Genomic DNA, 20,543 nt, shown 5'->3' on the forward strand with positions numbered 1-20,543 from the left:
TGTTCATCGAGTAATCGACATAACGCAATCCAACACATGAAGCTGTGGTGCTGTACTCTTCGTGTAACGAGTTGACCACCGTCATGTCAGAATCAGAAAGGGTTTTATTCGCCATGAAAGTTCACACCGACACGGAATTTACTTTGGCAGGATGGTGCATACATTCAACATATAGGAATCTAAAATCTTAAATAAGTTTTAAACAAGTCTTACTATAATAAGGGTTAAAAGTCTAACACCAAGGGGCTGAAGTATATAAAATTGAATAAATATCGAATATAAAATAGCTTTAAGATATAATTTTAAAATAAAAAATACAAATATGTTAATGTGACACACGACCCTTTACTTAATTTGCTGTCGATTTAAAGCTTTCGTGACTGCAAGGATTCATATTCTTTGGTTCTTTCGGTAAAGTCACGTAGAATGCGAATAAAATAATTGACAAAATAAAATAACACAATGAAATTCTCACGACGTTTCGGCCGCTTGTGTTGTGGCCAAAACGTCGTGAGAATTTTGTGTTATTTTATTTTATCAATTTATTATTTTATTCTCATTCTACGTGACTTTACCGAAAGAACCAAAGAAGATTATTAATTTGCTGTATTGAGTGGTGGTAGTGGCGGGATTCACGACACATTTATATTCTTGTAGTTTTTGTTGTTACTTTCTTTTACCCCATCTACGTGGCTTTACCGAAATAACCCAAGAATATGAATTCCCGCGGTCGCGAAAGCTTTAAGTCAAGATCTAAGTCAATCCACGTGTAGATATAGAAACCTAAGGATCGCGCGGAGGGATATCTCAAGCTCCGCCGCGTCACCACCACCCCCTCCCCCCGATTGGCGGCGATCATAAAAGCGAGAAGACGACGCGAGAGGAGAAACAACAAAAACATTCCCTCTCGCGGTTTTCCCGGCGGGGAGGCGAAACATTCCCCCCCACCACCTCGCCGTTCATTCGTCTTTTCGTCGTTCCGGCTCGCACTTTTTTTTGTGCGCGCGCGCGCGGACACTCACGGCCACTTTCGCAACGCCGTTGATCGGTCGTGACCCGTCGCTATGGGCAACGCGCGCGGGGCATGCCGGGTCGCCTGAGGCCTAGCGAGGATCCCCGGGATGGATGATGGTGGAGGTGGGGGTGGGCGTCCCCTTTAAAAAATAAATACATTTAAAAAATAAATACATTTATAAAATAAATACATTTAAAAATAAATACATTTAAAAAATAAATACATTTATAAAATAAATACATTTATAAAACCAAACGCCGCGGCAACGACGCGTTTCTTCGCCCCGTCCGCGCAACGGAAAGCCCAAGGCGTCGCCTTTTCTCCGTGAGAGTTTGTGTTATTCCCGTTCGCGTCTGGCCCGTTATTTGTCGTCCACTTGTTGTACTGCACTACGCTCGTCGCTTCTATGCTCCCCGCCCCCCACTCCCCCCCACGTAGCGGCCGCTTCCCATTCACACGCACAGCGTGGTGAAGTATGGTCGTGTAACTTCGCACGACGTGGTTTACGAAGCCCCTCGCTGCAAACGGTGCGATGTTTATGGGGGGGAGGGGGGTGGTTAAACTCGCCCTCGCCGCAGGAATGTGGAATCGCCACCGCTAAGCCTGGTTGGGCTGTAAGCGGGAGGCGAGCGCCTGTGCTTTAAAAGTTCTCACTGGGAGCAGGGAATCTACTTGTGACTTGGAATTATTACGGAATTATCGGCGATGGGTATATCCGCTTGGTGTGCAGGAGAACGTGGTTCGATCCCGACCCTGACGCCTGCTGCTGCTGTATATTTGGAGTTTGCGTCTCTCTCTCTCATCATGATCACGGTGGCTATGAGATGTTAACTACCTCGCCTGGTGTACAGGAGGTCGTGGGTTCGATCCCGACCCTGACGCCTGCTGTTGTATATTAGGAGTTTGCGTGTCTCTTTCACCGTCATCACGGTGGCTAGGAGATGTTAACTACCTCGCCTGATGTGCAGGAGGACGTGGGTTCGATCCTGAACCTGACCCTGACGCCTGCTGCTGTATATTTGGAGTTTGCGTCTCTCATCATCATCACGGTGGCTAGGAGATGTTAACTACCTCGCCTGGTATGCAGGAGGTCGTGGGTTCGATCCCGACGCCTGCAGCTGTACATTTGGAGTCTGTGTCTCATCATTATCACGGTGGTGAGTTAATCGAATACAGGAAATAACATCCATAATAGAGGGGGCGGGTAGGGGGGTTTGTGTGTTGGGGTTTAGGCCGCGTAAATATTAATGTCAGATGGATTCTGGATTAGCAATCATTGTAAGGATTTTTTCAACCATTTCGGGTCTTAATTGATTGTTCACGCTTACGGTGGCTTTCAGACAACATACATAATTTTTTCGTCTCCCCCCTCCTCTTTTCCGAACATAGATGGACTCGTCCTTCTAAACAAACTGTCAAATCGCTATCCGTGGTGCTAACGTTTTAAATAACCGCCACTTTTTTCAAATTTTTCTTGCTGTGGTTTTCACACCTGATGATGATTGCTTGTGTTGCAGTCGAAACGTGAGAATTTGAATGTTTTATTTTATTGTTTCCCTTCTACGTGGTGACTTTACAGAAAGAACCAAGAATGTGAATCCCTGCGATCACGAAAGCTTTAAATCAAAACAAATTCTTCCCTTAGGCTAAGAAGGTTGATGGCTTAAGCACAGCTGTCAACCCATACGGTTTACCCCGTATTATTGTACAGGGAAATTGAGGTTTCAAGTCCATCCGGCGTACAGCCGTTTTAATATGGGGAAAAACATTTTTTGTCTCTTTGTGTTTCTCCCTTGTGATGGGACTTTGTAGGATGAATGTTGATCATTTGTAAGGGGCACGGGGTGACCAATAAGCTCTGAATTGGTCTGTAATAAGGTAGGGCACTTTATAAGGGGTTGATAGGTATGTAGTGGTGAGTGTACTAGTGGTGATTGTGTTTCTCCCTTGTGATGGGACTTTGTAGGATGAACGTTAAGATTTATAAGGGCACGGGGTGACCAATAAGCTCTGAATTGGTCTGTAATAAGGTAGGGCACTGATAAGGGGTTGACAGATACGCTTCAGGGGGTTGATGGAGAAGTTGGGGTCGGCTCTGGTCAGCCGAGCCTACTTTAGGAGCACTCCGATTGGCTGAAATTGGCGGGTCCCAGTGATGTCATAAAACCGGTAATATAAACAATGGGGGACCCTGTGGGAGGCGGATCGTTCATCAAAATATCGTTCATCGATGGCATCGTAAACCGAGGGACCACTAATTTCGATTCTAATTTCTCCCCCCCCCCCCACGCACCTCCGATTAGCACGGTTGGCTATGTACGGTGAGAAAGAAGTTCAAAATACATGCGTAGACTCAAGACAGAGATCCGTAGACTCACACAGAGACCCATTTCTTGAGAACTGCTTTTTGTGTTGAGTTTGTCCTTTCCTTCCGCACCTCTGATTAGCACGGTTGGCTAAGTACGGTGCAAAATAAGTTAAACGTAAAAATGTTCTTAACACTGAATTATGTCAATCTGCGCGTGTTCTCAAATCCACGTTGTTTCTCTTTCGGTGTCATTCCAAAGCGTTCTTCACACCACGCTTCTTTACACTTCAGTTTCCGTTGCATGGTTTGTGTTGGTCGAGCGTGTTTCTGAACCCTGTGTCACAGCAGGTAGTGCGCTTATAATCATGACGACCAAGGGGAGGACTGCACCCAAGAGGACGACCCGCATGGAGATGGAGCGATTAGATCGGTGTACGTGGCAGGAGTGAGATGGATGGTAGCAGCACTGAACCGTGAGTGATGGTGAACATAGTGGAGAGGGAATGATTCATGTTGCAGTGGATTATCAGTCTGTGATAATGATTATAATAAGGAAATACAATTCACTTAACACATATTTTTACTGTATAAGAACAGCATTGACGTACAGAAACAATTTGAAACGTGCAGCATGTGTGTATGGACTGTATATTGAACGTCTTTCGCACCGTTCGTTGCTGATTGTGCTGATCGGAGGTGCAAAGTTGAGTCGCCTGTAATCCAGCACTGTGCAGGCGAGGGTTGATGGATCCCGTGGGGGCGTCGAGGTGCCATAAGCATGGCTTGTCAGACGGGTTGTTGTTCCCTGCTGTATGGGATAAAGCGTTGCCCCCTCGCATACGGCGAGGGTGGGGGGGAGGAGTTTCTCCGGGCTCTCCAGCGTCCTCCCACATGTATAAATACTGACTAATTTGGTGAAAACATATGAGTGTATAGAGAGGACTGCAGAGCCTGGGCAATTGCTGGTGCCCACTAACTGACATTAAATAAATATTAGCAGTAGCAGAACACGAGTGCCAACAAGGATACTCAATTGATTTTTATAATTTTGAAGCTCTGTGCAAAACTAGCTACTGCTGGCCAAGACTAATTAGATAATTTATTTCGAATTTGAGATTAAAAAATTAATTTTAACCGTTCAGATAGCTACAGGCTTAGTGCTGCTTGGAAAGAATCATCAAATAATATTGTATATTGTTTAAATGCATGCCTATACAGGTCACCATACTTCAATAGGGATTACCGTTGGTATGGTTATTTTAGTACACACAATCGATCGGAAGTTCAAGAACAATAGGCTCGCGTAATGTGCGTTTATTACCATATAAATCAGGGGTCCCCAACCCCCGGGCCGTAGACCGGTACCGGTCCGTGGCCTGTTAGGAAACGGGCTGCACAGCAGGAGGTGAGAGCGGTGAGTCCGCACGTGGCCCGTCCCCATTATTTTATTATTTACCACTTCCATCCGCGCCCCTTTCCCGCACTGCGCACTCGTCTCAGTCACGGTGTTGGTAAGCCCACAAGCTCTAACCCCTAGTAGCCACAATGAGTAAAAACACAAACATAGCTAGAGAGCTTCTTGAAAAGGGGGAAAGACCCAATGATGAACAACCCCCCCCCTTCCCGGTCCGTCAAAATATTGTCTTCCACAAAACCGGTCCCTGGTGCCAAAAAGGTTGGGGACCGCTGATATAAATAACCTGAACGGCAATCGATACCCATAGGCATTTATATGCATTCATTAATCCCCCCACCACACACTTCGCACACAAGTGTGGTCATCACATCTACGCCTCTATTTAAGGAACGAAACAGGTGGACTTCTCCACAAATCTGGCTGTCTCCTCATGAAGCTGGTTGTAATTACTGGCGAAACGTCGTACTCAGATTGTAGATGTTGATGCTTGGCTCTCCAATACGCCGGTTTTGCTGTACTAATAATACACTACTATACACTACACTATACACTAGTGCTGCACTAGTAACGAATTGGAATGTTCTGTTTACGTGACACAACCCTTACTAATTGCCTCTTGTCGGGTGGTGGCGGTTTTAACGACACATTTATAGTTTGACGCGATCTAACCCAACAAAACCTGTGTTATGGATAATATTGGTCGCGAAAGCCTACATGTTAAGCTGCCCTCTAACTGCATTGGCTGCTGCCCTCCCACTTTGTCTGTGGTTCGTCGTGCCTCTGAGTCGTTGTCTGAAGCCCGGGAGTGAGCGAATGCAGCGTGGATCGTTATGACTTAAAATTATTATTATTCATCGGGTGTTCTCAACTGCGGACGAGCTACGTCGCATGTACGTTGAACTTCTTTCGCGCTGTACGTAGCCGACCTTGCTAATCGGAGGTGCGGGAGAAAGGACGTTGTGGGCAGCATAGGAGAGTGAAGCGAAATCCATTGTTGGACCGTACTTCTGTGCTCCCGCAGCTATGTTTTCAGATATCCGCACTGACCGAGCGTGAAATATCAAATGAAATAACACCCACCCCGCCCACGACCTGCACGGCGCATGGAGGCCCTCATCCAGCAGTGAATCTAGAAGAGGGCTACGCTGTACACGTACGCGCAACGGGTGCGCCCGTCCCTTGGAATGTGTCCCATCGTTAACGTCCGCGTTTGATCCTTGTTTTTTTTTTGCCGAGAGGTGCAAGGTGTCGCTACGATGTCGGGTGACGCGGCGGGGCCAGGCTCCTCCGGAGAAGACAGCGTCGGCGTGTGGACGTCCGTCAGCGAGCTCATCCTGAAGACGGAAAGCAACTCCCAAGGTTCGCACAGAGCGCCCCTAGCGTTGCAGGTGCTCCTCGGAGGATGACACGGCCCCAGAAACGGATGTCTTGTACCTCCCGAGTAGAACCGTGCAACACTACGCAGAATCAGAATATTTGTTTATACCAGAGGAATCCTATGAGCTATGCAGGGGCTCCGCTACTTACGAACGTTCGATTTACGAACTTTCAGGGATACGAACAAACCCGTCCGCACGTCCAGTTGCCTGTCTGGACCGAGAGTCGTAAGTTCAATCGCCGCACAATAGATGGTCGTGGTGGCATCTACATCTGCAGACCGTGAAGAACCAGTGGCATCTACATCTGTAGAGACTGAAGAACCAGTGGCATCTACATCTGTCGAGAGTGAAGAACCAGTGGGATCTACAGCTGCAGAACATGAAGAACCAGTGGCATCTACATCTACAGAATGTGAAGGACCAGTGACATTTACATCTGCAGAACATGAAGAACCAGTGGCATCTACAGAACGTGAAGAACCAGTGGCATTTACATCTGCAGAACATGAAGAACCAGTGGCATCTACATCTGCAGAACATGAAGAACCAGTGGCATCTACATCTGCAGAATGTGAAGGACCAATGGCATCTACAGGAGATTATGCAACTTTTAAAACCATTCCCCCTGTTTAGTGTACACACCGTACAACACATTTGGAATCGACAGGAGTAAAATTGGACTTACGAACAATTCGACTTAGGAACAGACCTTCTGGAACCTAACTCGTTCGTAAGTAGAGGAGTCCCTGTATACAGAATCATAATATTTATACTGGAGGAATCCGATGAGCTATAAAGCTCTTTTTCGTAGACGTCCAGTCGGGGCGTGGGGTAAGATCGTTACAACGACGAACGGTACAAATGTACGATAGGAGTGCATTCATCCTATTGCCATCGTGTAGAGCAACTCCAGGGCACTTTGTAATGAAAACTCGATTACAAAGTAAAAGTATTCCCATTCACTTGTAACGGACAGCCCGGGACACGGGCTCACAGGTACACGTCTACGCGATGAGCTGTTTATATTTCGATTGTTTCCTGCGTTAAAGGACCAGTGGCAATCCTTAACACACGATTATTGCATGCTGTTTAGTTAATCAAAACGGTCATCAGCGGTAAATCTGCCTTTGTGAATAACATTATAAAACTCCCGATTCACCTCGAAAACCCCAAGCTCCTGGCTATAGGAGCCGAGTTATTATTCATCGTTATTATTCTGACGCTTGTTCACCCAGGAAAGCCCTCGCCAGGTCTCAAATCTCTTTTTCAAGGAGGGTCCTGTGGCGTTTTCGCAGTAGTCGGGGCGAAGTTTTGCTGCCGTGTTATTACCATTGAGTAATTGTCACGTACTTTTTTGGAGCATTGTGGTGTTTGAGAAACCTTTTTGTGAGCAACCTTTTTTCCTTTTGTTGCTGCCGTTATTTTTGTATTATTGTAACTTCAGATTATTTTGGTTATTTTGCTGCTGTACATTTTCACATGATAAGTGACTTTGTTGAGCTATCATTTGTGGTCAGGTCGCTTCAAAAAAATAAGTTAATAGCTCAGTGGGGCCCTACCTGGTAAGATAAAAAAAATATATATTTTTTTTAAAGTGATTTCCTATACTTTGCTCTCCTATCGTGCTTTTGGTATTGTTCGTTGTTATAATCTTCCCACCCCGTGCCCCTACCGAATATCTGTGAAAAAGAGCTTCATCGGATTTCTCCTGCAGTCTAAATAAAAAATCTGATCATCTGAATTTACACTGACATATACCTCCTATCACCAAATGTGCCGGGTTAATGCTTGAATGGGCGACCACCGAATGGTGGCTATGCACGCCTGTAATTCAGCACAGTGGAGGCAAGCCATTCGTAACAAGCGAGGAGAACGCACAATTCGTGAGGGTCACTCGTCAGTGGCGCATCGGCCAGTCATCTCGGTCAACCCATGGCAGCCGGGCCTGCCCCGTGACCTCCCGCCAGCGGGCGTTCGACACTTCACGTGGCCTTAAAGTGCACCTGGCCTGGCGCAGGCGCCGCGGTGACGTCACCGCGGCTTAGTGACGAATGGCGGTTGTCGCTGTGCGACGCGCAGCCTGGCTGGCGCAGGGCGGCGGGCACGTCTGCGAGGCGTGCGGGCGCGCGTTCCGGCGCGCCGAGGAGCTGGGGGCGCACGCCGCGTCGCACGCCCGCGACAAGCTCTACCCGTGCCGCGAGTGCGAGCGGAGGTTCGCGACGCGCGACGGCCTCCTGGCGCACCAGACGACGCACACGTGCGAGAGGCCGTTCGCCTGCGAGGTGAGCGCGCGGGTCGGTCGCGCGCGTGGATGGGTGGATGGGCGAGCGAGTCGCTGAGTGGCTACGTAGTTGAGCGTGTCACTGAGTGGACAGATAGGTGAATGGGTGAGCAAGTGGATAAATAGGTGGGGAGGGTTAGTATATATGGGCAGGTTTCTGGGTCAGGTTGGTTGGTGGCTGGGTGCATAGGTGAGTGAGTGAGTGAATAGAAAAGTGGGTGAGTTGGTGGATATGTGGGTGGGCAGGCTGGTGAGAGAGAGTCGGTGGATGAGGTGAGCAAGCGAGAAAGCAAGCAGGTAGGTTAGACAAAACGATGCAAGCTTCCCCTCCCCCTCTTACCTCCTCGCCTCCACATTACCCTCTCCTTTCCCTCCCTCGTCCGTGCACGGCGTCCTCCCCCCACCCACCAACTCTGCCCCTCCGCCGTCTGCCGTAACCCTACCCGGCCAGGTGTGCGGCCGCCGCTTCCTGCGCTCGTCCAACCTGTCGCACCACCGCAAGGTGCACTCGGGCGAGCGGCGCTACCCGTGCGCCGAGTGCGGCAAGGCCTTCACGCAGTCGAGCAACCTGGCGGCGCACCGGCTGTCGCACACGGGCGAGCGGCCGTACGTGTGCGTCGAGTGCGGCAAGGAGTTCTCGCAGCAGACCAACCTGCTGAACCACCGGCGCACGCACACCGGCGAGCGGCCCTTCGGCTGCGCCGACTGCGGCAAGCGCTTCGCGCAGTCGGGCAACCTGGCGGCGCACCGGCGCACGCACGCCGACGACAAGCCGCACGTGTGCGCCGCCTGCGGGAAGCGGTTCAAGCAGCGCAAGCACCTGTTGCAGGTGCGGCGTGCGCGGGATGGAGGGGTTGGGAGGGTGACGATGGTGGTAGCAATCGGAATCCGTCAGAAGAATCTTTATTGTGGAGAAATCCGATGAGATGTCCAGTTGGGGCATGGGGTCACAAAGTTACAAGAACGAATAATATTTTTTTTTTAAATGACAGGAGTGCAAAGTGTAGGAAAGGAAAGCAAATAACAAAAAATAAATTCACGAAATAGATAAAGTATTTACGTACACCAGTGTACTTGGACAATTTGGTGATGATGCTGATGGCATTTATACTCATCAATAATGCTTCTGTTGGTGATTGTCATGATAGCAACAATGCTGTTCTTGTTGACGTCGATGGTATTGCAGCTGCTGTTGATGACGATGTTGAGGACAATGACGACGACGATTCTGCTGCTACCGATAGAGATGTTGACGATGTTGATGACGACGACGACGACGATGACGGTGTCGGCGCCATTGCTGCCGTTGCTCCCCCAGCACGCGCGCACGCACGCCAGCAGACGTCCCGCGGACGTCGTCGCGGCGCCAGCGGCGGCCGTGGCGACGTGGCCGGGAGGATCGGTCGTGGGGGGCTCGGCACAGCCGGGCTTCCCCACGGAGTCGGGACCCCCCCCTCCTCGGCACGGTCCGGTCGGAGTCTGGGCCGAGGACGGTACCGACGGCGTCGGGTCGGAGGCGTTCCCCACAGGAGCGTGGGCGGAAAGGCTCGGGGGAGGCGAGGAGGGACAGGAGTTGGAGGAGCAAGGGAATGATGATGATGAGGAGGAGGAGGTAGCGATGGCGATGATTGCGGCTGGCTTTCAGGCGCAGGGCAACGTTCCCCCGGCTTACAGGATGTTCACGGAGCGGTTGGAGCCCGCGTCGCTCGCCGCCAACGGCAGCAGCACGAGGAGGAAGGGGAGGCAGCCGCAGGTGCGACTCCCGTACCTGCCCTTCGACCCCGACTGATGTCGCGTTTGGAGACGGAAAGGGCCAGACGGCAACGCGACCCCTGGTGGACGCGCCGCCCGCGGGGTTTCAAGGCGCCGTCCACGGGCGTGCACGTGTGGCCGCTAGCGTCAATCGACCGCTACCCGAGGACGTCCCGCCCCGCCCCCCCCCCCCACCACAGCTACACCGCACCACACCAACCCGTTCAGGCTGGCGAAAGCATCGGCGCCGGAAGCACAGAAGCGCCGTGCGCGACGACGGAAACCGCTGCCCACTGCCCGCCGCTGACGGGTGGGGAGGGGGGGGGGAGGAGAAATTTCCGTCGAGTCTCGTCAAGCGGCGTCGTGAGACCGCTCCAGCACCCGAGCGCCGTCGCTGGTCGGACGAGCCCATCGCGTGGTCGTGGACTCGGGAGACGCGGGAACACAGGCGCCGCGTTTCCTCGAATCGGGATGTTTTATTTTGTCCTGGGGGAATCCGATGGGCTACGAAGCTCCTTTTTCAGCGATGTTCCGATAGGGGGAGGGTCAGAGTTTTACAACAATTTACAAGGTATAGGAGAGTAAAGCTAATCACTAGAAATAAATACGTAGAAACGCCACTGAACAGGTGCGGCGCCTTCAGCTGACTCCTGATAAACTATAAACTAAACTTATTTATTTTACCAGGTAAGGCCCACTGAGCTATAAAGCTCTCATTTTAGAAGCGGCCTGGCCAGAAATGATAGCGCAACGAAGTGGCTTATGTGAAAACGTATAGCAGCAGGCAAATTATTCTTAATGTGGAGGGGAAAACCGGATAATCCAGAGAAGAAATCCACACGTCCACGGGGAGAAGACACGCAAACTACAAATATACAGCAGCAGGCGTCAGGGTCGGGATCGAACCCACGACCTCCTGTACACCAGGCGAGGTAGTTAACATCTCCTAGCCACCGTGATGATGATGAGAGAGAGAGAGACACGCAAACTCCAAATATGCAGCAGGCGTCAGGGTCAGGATCGAACCCACGACCTCCTGTACACCAGGCGAGGTAGTTAACATCTCCTAGCCACCGTGATGATGATGAGAGAGAGAGAGACACGCAAACTCCCAAATATACAGCAGCAGGCGTCAGGGTCGGGTTCGAACCCACGACCTCCTGTACACCAGGCGAGGTAGTTAACATCTCCTAGCCACCGTGATGATGATGAGAGAGAGAGAGACACGCAAACTCCCAAATATACAGCAGCAGGCGTCAGGGTCGGGATCGAACCCACGACTTCCTGTACACCAGACGAACGCTCCGCGAGTGGTCACGAAGAAACGCCGCTCGGCCAGGGCCAGTCCCGGTTGTGGGGACGATCGACGGATCTTGGGACGCGCTCCGAAGAGCCCCACTGCGCTTCTCCGTGGTCAGGGGTTTGAGGAGAGCGAAGAGTCGTATCGCGATGTTTCTGCTGTGCATGTGACGGTGCACTCGATTGTCACGTGAAAGTATTCCCATTCACTCGTGTCGGACAGCCCGGGACACAGGCCCCTAGGTACGCCGCGTCTACAGGACGAGCCGTTTATATTTCGGTAGCGTCTTGCGTGTAAAAGACGACCCAATCCTCAACGCATCTGCCGATTCGCCTCAAAAGCCCGCAGCTCCTGACTACACGACTTGAGTTGTTTATTCCCAGGAAAGCCTCGCTGAGTCTCAAGACTCTTTTTCAGGAGGGTTTTGCCAAATATTTTCCAGGAGGTGGTGGTGGGGGGGGGGGGTGGGGGGCGATGCTGGTGCTGTGTGTGGTGATCCCAGTTGAGTAATTTTCAAGTGCTGTCATATTTCAGCATTGAGACGTTTGACCAACACCAATGACGTGGTGTGTTTTTATTTTTTGTAGCTATGGGAGGAAAACGGAGAACCCGGCGGAGAACCCATGTAGAACTGGAGGAGAGCGAGAAACGTGCAAACTCCACGCGGAAAGGCGCCCGAGTCGGGAATCGAGCCCAGGCCCCTTCTTGCTGCGAGACACGAGCGGTACCACGGCACCTGCCTCGCTGACGTAGACTCGCGGCGACCTCACGAGGTTTGCCATGGCAGTCTCCCGCGTATGTACGTTGAGCTTCTTTCGCGCCGTACGCAGCCAACCGCGGCTAACCCACGCGCTTAGCCCCCAACGCAGATTAACATTTGGTGGCTCGCAGACGGAATTGGCTCATCGCGCTGCTGTTGTCCCGGTGTCTGGGAGTTCGGAACGGAAGGGAAGAGCTCGTGAGCGTAGAGAAGAGCCCTCAAGGGTTTGGCGAGAGTGACCAAGCGAAGGAGGAGACTGCCGTTGCCGCGACTGTTATCAATCTCTTTTGTGTATTTAGTTTGCTGTCCTTCCCCCGCACCTCCGATTAGCACGGTTGGCCACGTACGGCGCAAAAGAAGTTCAACGTACACACACACACAAGCTCTGCTGCCTGGAAGGGTTGGCTCGGGTGTAGGCCGGCCACTAGCCTCGTGTGCTGCTGTGCCAGTTGCACAATTGGGATGCAATCTATATAATAAGCGTATGTAATGTTAATAATTTACACCCCATTTATCCGTCCGCTGCTTTATGACGGGCTGCGCATGCTGTGTTGGACATGGGGTCTGTTTGAGTATGTGAGCCATGCTAGTCAGTGCGGGTTGGTGATATCACTCGCCATTGACAATTGATGAGAATGTGTGTTATCATTAGACCTCCTTTGCCAGTACCAAAATGTAATAATAGGGTTTTTCCCCTTTTTTCTGGCAACAAAAAGGAAACCTTTTTACAAGGATTCATGTCTGCATTAACCACAATACCTGCAGTCAAATGTGTGTTTTATATATATACACGGTATATACAGGTAGTCCCCGACTTACGATGGTCTGACTTACAATATATCGATCTTACGGTGGCGATAGCGATATGACAAAATTGTTAAATATTTTTAATTTCGCGCGGCAGGCAAACGCAGCAGCGTAAGAGGTACGATACTGTAACTTTATCACCGCCATCCTCCTCTTCCGACAACTAAGTTAATGTAGCCATCAACAACCTAACATCGTTCAAGTATGCAGACGATGGACAGAATCTTGGCGAGTACAATAGAATATGATACGTTACTATACGTTCAATACATGTATGATACATAGCTTTAGCGATTTCTTTTTAGGGTTACCACGATACGATACATACGTTCAATGCATGTTAAAAGTTTTTGTAGCAGATAGGATTGTTTCCTGAAAAAGCTTTCTATGAAATTGCAGTTCATATCGTTAGGCTAAGAATTTACCTTGTTTTTTACGTGCAATACAGTATTGTAATTAATAAATACATACAGTATATAGTTTATACAGTACGGTACTGTAAATTGCTCTGTTTTGCCTAATTATCACCATTCTTTAAGACTCCTGGGTAGGCTAAGGCCATCTTCGACTTACGATATTTTCGACTTACGATGGGGGTCGTCGGAACGCATCTCCATCGTAAGTCGGGGACTACCTGTATCGTAAGTCGGGGACTACCCTGTATCGTAAGTCGGGGACTACCCTGTACGCGTGTTTGTGTTAACGGGATGCGGTGGCATCGCTATTAACTCGCTGTGCTACACAAACGACGACCAGGCACGGCTAACAGGAGCAAGCGATATCCGAAACGGGCCTGGACCCCTCTCCGAGGTCCGTTCGGCCTTGAGCACTTGTGGTATGTGAACATTGGTTACTGGGGTAGACAGACGTGGTTGGGAGTGGTTGCTGGTCACACAACCCCCTGTTGCGGGGGTTAGCTGACCCCTTAATAGATGCTCGCTAACAGCACTTTTCCCCCAATTGTTTTAAAGGCTATACGGGGGATTTTTGCACACGCGCGTGTGTGTGTGTATGTCTGTGTGTGTGCGTGTCTGTGTTTAACTTGTGGGGAGCGGTAGTGTAGCGGTTAGCGCTACGCTGTGCTACGAGGCTGGCAACCCGAGTTCGATTCCCGCACATGGCCAACTCCGGTGACGATTATCTGAACCGGTCATTGGCCTCCCCTAGGTCGACTCAGCCTCAAATTAGTACCTGGTGCGGTGTGTAAACATCGCCACGAGGGAGACAAAGGTGGTCAGGCGTGGTGTTGGCCACCCACCCGCTAGTGTGCCGTGCCGGCCTTCACAGGTGCTCCTCGCTAACGGCACTTGCCTCAACAGTCCGTTAAAGGCTACACGGGGGAATCTTTTGTCTTTTTGTGTAACCCCATATTCTGTATATTGCGTTCACATTTTGCAACAACAATGAGAACCGGTTTCAGCCGCCCGCCCATATCACGTCGCCACGGTTGAGTGCGGGTGGGTGAATCTGGCAGTCGTACGCGTCTGTTAACCCACATCGCGTTACCTGAACGTGCACCTGGCATGGCACAAGCCAGTGTGGTAATGTTGCCGACATTTGGTGTCGTGGGTGAACGCGTGGTGGCTGTTGTTGTGTTGTATATAGAGACTCCCGCGTTGGATACCTTGCACGTGTTAAATGAGAAGACGAGAGACTGATTATTATGAATGTTTTGGTTGGCAAAATTATCGGTACGAGAATCAGAATATGTATTTATACTGGGGGAATCCGATGAGCTGTAAAGCTCTTTTTTTTCTTTACAGATGTCCAATCGGGGTACGGGTTCAGAACGTTACAACAACGAACAAAACAAAAACACGATCGGGGTGCAAAGTATCGGAAAGGTAAATAAATTACTTTTAAAAAATAACCAAATAAAACTGAATATTTTTTTTTTCTCACCCAGGTAAGGCCCCCACTGAGCTGTTAACTTTTGTGACGATGTGTGACGAGGGGGGGGGGGGGTTTGAGACTTTAAATAAATATAGACAAAACGTTCTAAATTAAATAGACTTTTTAATGAATGCTTTCTCCTACAACATCAGAGTGCAGCGGCACATTAAAAAAGCGATTTGAAGCATGTTTTATTTTGGGAGGAGGGGGGGGGGGCAGAGCTTTGTGACGTCATATTTGAGGGGGGGGGTCTGACTTTTTGTGACGCCGTGTGACGAGGCGGGGGGGGGGCTCAAATATCGTCCAAAATCGCGTGACGTCATTTATGGACGGCCCCTTATCATCACGTGGAAATGTACAGCAGCAAAATCATCAAAATAAGCTAAAAGCCGGGAAAGACAACAAAATACGTTACGAAAGCAATTCGGACAATCTGAATGGCCTGGGCAGAGTATCCGATGCAAAATTCTTCGTGGTAAAATATCATGGGCAGAGCTACGCGGAAGGAAGTCCATGATCGCCGACGTCTTTGAGAAAAAATAAGTAATATTTAAAAAAAAAATTTAAACACGCTTTTATGAATTGTACTAGGAATGGAAGTTCTCCACGACTCCAGGAAGTGGCCTCGAAGCTTGCCACAACGTAAGGGGACCGTGGTGAATTACAGCCAACGTCAGTTGACCGTGGACAATTCGACCCAAGCCGAAACATAACATATAAAAACGATCGTTTAAAAATTTGTTTTTTTAATGATAGAATATAGTGTTGTCATCAGTATGACATAAGTATACCAAGTTTGCAGTCGATACCACATTGGGAAGTGGGTTAACATTGAGTTACAAGATTTGAGGATACGACAACAACAGACAGTGAGTTAATTGAAAGCGTGTAAGTAAAAAGACGTCGGGGTTCGTAGAGAGCGAGGGGGGAACTGGAGGCGGGCAGTGGTCTCCCGGAGAGTGTCAACGTGCGAATGACGAGAGAGAGAGGGCCCCCCCCGTCACGCGACGGAATAATTAGCGCAGGCCCCCCCAGAAATCGACGTCTCAACGACAACACGCTGTGAAGGCTTTTGCGTGCCGTGGTTTCTTCGAGCGAGATTATCACAGGCGTCGCTTTTTCGTGTTTCTCAATGGACGGGGCGGTCCAGATGTCTTGTGACGTGCCCCCCCCCTCCCCGACCACTTAATTGACCCCTAAACAACAACAAAAATTCCTTCGTATAAAAATTTCCGTTTTACTGCACCTTATTAAAATTTTTAAGTTTTATAGAATTAAATGGGAGGTGGGGGGGGGGGGTAGGTGTCACAAGACATCTGGACCATCCCTCTAGTCTACCACCCTGGTCTCATCGCAATGTTCAGCCACGGTCTGCCTCTCCGCTGCCCGATGAAGACCTAATGCCATCGCCATCTCCTCTGGTCTCAGTCCATCTTCACTTCTGCACACAAACTCATCGGATTGCTCCATGTCCACAGTGGTTGCCCTCCCGAAGCTTTCTAATCGGGGGCGCCGCGGTGGCTAGGAGATGTTAACTCCCTCGCCTGGTGGCGCAGTAGGTCGTGGGTTCGATCCCGACCCAGACGCCTGTATATTTGGACTCTGCGTGTTCTTTCCCCGTGGTCGCGTGGATTTTTCTCCGGGTCCTCCGGTTTTTCCCTCCGCGTTTAGAATCACGCGTTTGGGAGTATTTGGCTGCTGTCAATTTCCATGCGATAAGCCGCTTCGTCGAGCTATCGTGTGTGGCCACGTCGCTTCTGAAAAAGAAGCCACACAGCTCAGCGGACCTTACCCGTTGGCGAGCACCTATGAAGGCCGGCACGGAACACGAGGGGGTGGGCGGGCCAGCACCACGCCCGACGGCCTTCACCTCCAGCTACTCATCTGAGGGTCGAGAAGTCGACCCAGTCGGAGGCCCGGGACCGGTCCGGATTAATCGTCACCGGCGTTGGCCGTGAGCGGGAATCGAACTCGGCTTCGTACCGCTACCGCACACGTGCCGAGTGCAATAACTCCGCGGGGCTTGACCACCGGGAAGGAGAGGGGCTCGTGATGCGTTGTTGTGTGCGTGAAAAGGGCGGTGGAGAGTCTTGACGACTTTACACTCGGTCCCGTTTAGCACGAGCCGCTCGTGTCCGCCGGGGTTGACGTTGCGAAGATTCAGCGGTGAACCGCGAACGGCCGCGCGAGCTCTCCGCTCAGTAAATGTGCACTTTCACCTCGGCAACGGTGGATGTCGGCGTTCTTCGCGACGTTTCGGAGTGGGGGTTGACCACAGATGAGAGATGATCACGATAAGGCATCGTCACGATAAGACATCGCATCAGACAAGACATCATCAGTGTGAGGGCCGCCACACATTTTAAACCATTGGGGGTTTGACAGCAGCGCGACGATGATGACGATGGGGGGTGTTGTCACTCTGTGTCCTGTCTGGGCGGCCGCACATCAAGGGGCCGTACTAAAAGGCCACCACCAAAGAAGACCACTGCATGTCAGTTGAACTTCTTTCGCACCTTACTGAGGGAACCGCACCATCCGGGAGCCGTGTGCGGTAAACGCATGAGGGGTGGGGGGGGTGGGGCCCGATACCATGCCGCACAAGACAAAGATCCCCCGTGTAGCCTTAACAAAATGTTGGGGCAAGTGCTGTTAGCGAGCACCTATGAAGGCCGGCACGGCACACGAAAGGGGTGGGTGGCCAGTACCATGCCCGACCACCTCTCCCTCGTGGCGATGAGTACAACACACCAGGTACTCATTTTAGGCTGAGTCGACCTAGCGGACGCCCAGAACCGACTCAGATAATCATTACCGGTGGTGGCCATAAGCAGTGATCAAACTCGGGTCGCCGGGCTCGTCGCGTAGCGCGCTAATCACGACACTACCGCATACACACACCAAATTACAAGATGCCACACTACTTACCGTCTGCTATTTGCGAACAGTTGTCCGTAAGTATAGTGAGGGGAAAAAAGTATTTGATCCCCTGCTGATTTTGTACGTTTGCCCACTGACAAAGAAATGGTCAGTCTATAATTTTAATGGTAGGTTTATTTGAAGAGTAAGAGACAGAATAAAAAACAACAAAAATCCAGAAAAACGCATGTCAAAAATGTTATAAATTGATTTACATTTTAATGAGGGAAATAAGTATTTGACCCCCTCTCAATCAGAAAGATTTCTGGCTCCCAGGTGTCTTTTATACAGGTAATGAGCTGAGATTAGGAGCACACTCTTAAAAGGAGTGCTCCTAATCTCTCCACCATGGCCAAGACCAAAGAGCTCTCCAAGGATATCGGGGACAAGATTGTAGACCTACAGAAGGCTGGAATGGGCTACAGACCATTGCCAAGCAGCTTGATGAGAAGGTGACAACAGTTGGTGCGATTATTCGCAAATTGAAGAAACACAAAATAACTGTCAATCTCCCTCGACCTGGGGCTCCATGCAAGATCTCACCTCGTGGGGTTGCAATGATCATGAGAACGCTGAGAAATCGGCCCAGAACTACACGGGAGGATCTTGTCAATGATCTCAAGGCAGCTGGGACCAAGTCACCAATAAAACAATTGGTAACACACTATGCCGTGAAGGACTGAAATCCTGCAGCGCCCTCAAGGTCCCCCTGCTCAAGAAAGCACATATACATGCCCGTCTGAAGTTTGCCAATGAACATCTGAATGATTCAGAGGACAACTGGGTGAAAGTGTTGTGGTCAGATGAGACAAAAATGGAGCTCTTTGGCATCAACTCAACTCGCCGTGTTTGGAGGAGGAGGAATGCTGCCTATGACCCCAAGAACACCATCCCCACCGTCAAACATGGAGGTGGAAACATGCTTTGGGGGTGTTTTTCTGCTAAGGGGACAGGACAACTTCACCGCATCAAAGGGACGATGGACGGGGCCATTTACCGTCAAATCTTGGGTGAGAACCTCCTTCCCTCAGTCAGGGCATTGAAAATGGGTCGTGGATGGGTATTCCACCATGACAATGACCCAAAACACACGGCCAAGGCAACAAAGGAGTGGCTCAAGAAGAAGCACATGAAGGTCCTGGAGTGGCCTAGCCAGTCTCCAGACCTTAATCCCATCGAACATCTGTGGAGGGAGCTGAAGGTTCGAGTTGCCAAACGTTAGCCTCGAAACCTTAATGACTTGGAGAAGATCTGCAAAGAGGAGTGGGACAAAATCCCTCCTGAGATGTGTGTAAACCTGGTGGCCAACTACAAGAAACGTCTGACCTCTGTGATTGCCAACAAGGGTTTTGCCACCAAGTACGAAGTCATGTTTTGCAGAGGGGTCAAATACTTATTTCCCTCATTAAAATGCAAATCAATTTATAACATTTTTGACATGCGTTCTTCTGGATTTTTTTGTTGTTATTCTGTCTCTCACTGTTCAAATAAACCTACCATTAAAATTATAGACTGATCACTTCTTTGTCAGTGGGCAAACGTACAAAATCAGCAGGGGATCAAATACTTTTTTCCCTCACTGTAATTAGACCCTGACTGCTCGATATAGTCTGATCTCAGAACCTAAGCTGGCTTCCACCTGGTTAGTCCTCGTATGGGAGAGACTGCCATACGAGGAAATGTGGTGAGATGTTAACTCCCTCGCCTGGTATACAGGAGGTCGTGGGTTCGACCCAGACCCTGACGCCTGCTATATATTTGGAGTTTGCGTGTCTCTCTCCCCGTGGTCGTGTGGATTATTCTCCGGGTCTTCCGGTTTCTCCCCTCCACATTTTAGAAACACGCGGTTTATAGAGCGTTTGGCTGCTCTATAAATTTACACACGATAAGCCCACTTCGTTCAGCTATCATTTGTGTTAGCTCGGTCGCTTACGAGAAAAAGCTACATAACAGCCTAGTGGGGACTTATCTGGTAAAATAAAATAAATAGTTTAGTTTTAGTTTAACTGCAAATACACGACTTCTGAAAATGCTGACAACGCGTGGAAAAACTCGCCGCACGTGACGTGGCCCAGGTCCGCAGAGTGAGACACGCTGCCGCCCTGGCACGCGCTCCTGTAGCCCAGGGGTCCCCAACCCCTGGGCCGCGGACCAATTCCAGTCCGTAGCCTGTGAGGAACCGGGCCGCACAGCAGGAGGTGAGAGCGGTGAGTCCGCGCGTGGCCCGCCCCATTATTTTATTATTTACCACTTCCGTCCGCGCCTCTTTCCCGCACTGCGCACTTGTCTCAGTCACAGTGTTGGTAAGCCCACAAGCTAACCCCTAGTAGCCAAAATGGGTTTAAAAACAAACGTCGCTGGAGAGCTTCTTTGAAAAGGGGGAAAGACCCAATGATGAACCCCCCCCCCCCCCCCACGGTCCGTCAAAAAAATTGTCTTCCACGAAACCGGTGCCTGGTGCCAAAAAGGTTGGGGACCGCTGCAGTGTAGCCAATCGCTAACCATCACCTTACCCCTGACACACGCCGACATGCGCGAGCGACGGCTTGGCACCGCCTGCACTGCCCGCCACTGGCAGCGTTTCAGATGTTCGCCCTGGCAGCAAGTCCACTGGCTCTCTCGCCAAACTCCGCGGCCGTCTGGAACGTTCTTCCGATATTAGGAAGCCGCTGGAGCTATGCACTGATACATCGTCGAGATTGACAAACCCGT

The 20,543-nt window shown here is 50.3% G+C and overlaps 1 protein-coding gene across 10 annotated transcripts; it reads left to right on the plus strand.

Moving 5' to 3' along the window:
- Window positions 1–754: 754 nt before the first annotated feature.
- On the plus strand, window positions 755–19,339 carry LOC116956088 (uncharacterized). Of its 10 annotated transcripts, none has more exons than XR_012930196.1 (7): window positions 1,148–1,339; window positions 3,672–3,796; window positions 5,977–6,099; window positions 8,199–8,401; window positions 8,852–9,229; window positions 9,719–12,225; window positions 14,783–19,339. XR_012930196.1 is itself a non-coding variant. In XM_076054003.1 (7 exons), exons 3-7 carry the CDS (start codon window positions 3,778–3,780, stop codon window positions 10,187–10,189), a joined length of 1,194 nt encoding a protein of 397 aa, XP_075910118.1. In that variant the 5' UTR covers window positions 1,148–1,339; window positions 2,103–2,172; window positions 3,669–3,777; the 3' UTR covers window positions 10,190–19,339. The 10 variants fall into 10 exon arrangements, 8 of the variants coding, with proteins under 8 accessions (XP_075910122.1, XP_075910118.1, XP_075910119.1 ...); XR_012930195.1 differs by having other exon boundaries at window positions 9,719–13,854; window positions 14,783–17,135; XM_076054003.1 differs by adding an exon at window positions 2,103–2,172 and having other exon boundaries at window positions 3,669–3,796; window positions 9,719–19,339.
- The last annotated feature ends 1,204 nt before the right edge of the window (window positions 19,340–20,543 follow it).

The sequence above is a fragment of the Petromyzon marinus genome, chromosome 63 (assembly GCF_048934315.1).
Source record: "Petromyzon marinus isolate PM22_M1 ecotype Great Lakes invasive population chromosome 63, UKy_Petmar_22M1.pri1.0, whole genome shotgun sequence".
Lineage (NCBI taxonomy): Eukaryota > Metazoa > Chordata > Hyperoartia > Petromyzontiformes > Petromyzontidae > Petromyzon > Petromyzon marinus.

Coding starts and splice junctions, on each gene's coding strand:
- LOC116956088 (XM_076054007.1), top strand. Junction 6,100..8,198: donor GACGGAAAGCAACTCCCAAG/GTTCGCACAGAG, acceptor TGCGACGCGCAG/CCTGGCTGGCGCAGGGCGGC. Junction 8,402..8,851: donor AGAGGCCGTTCGCCTGCGAG/GTGAGCGCGCGG, acceptor CTACCCGGCCAG/GTGTGCGGCCGCCGCTTCCT.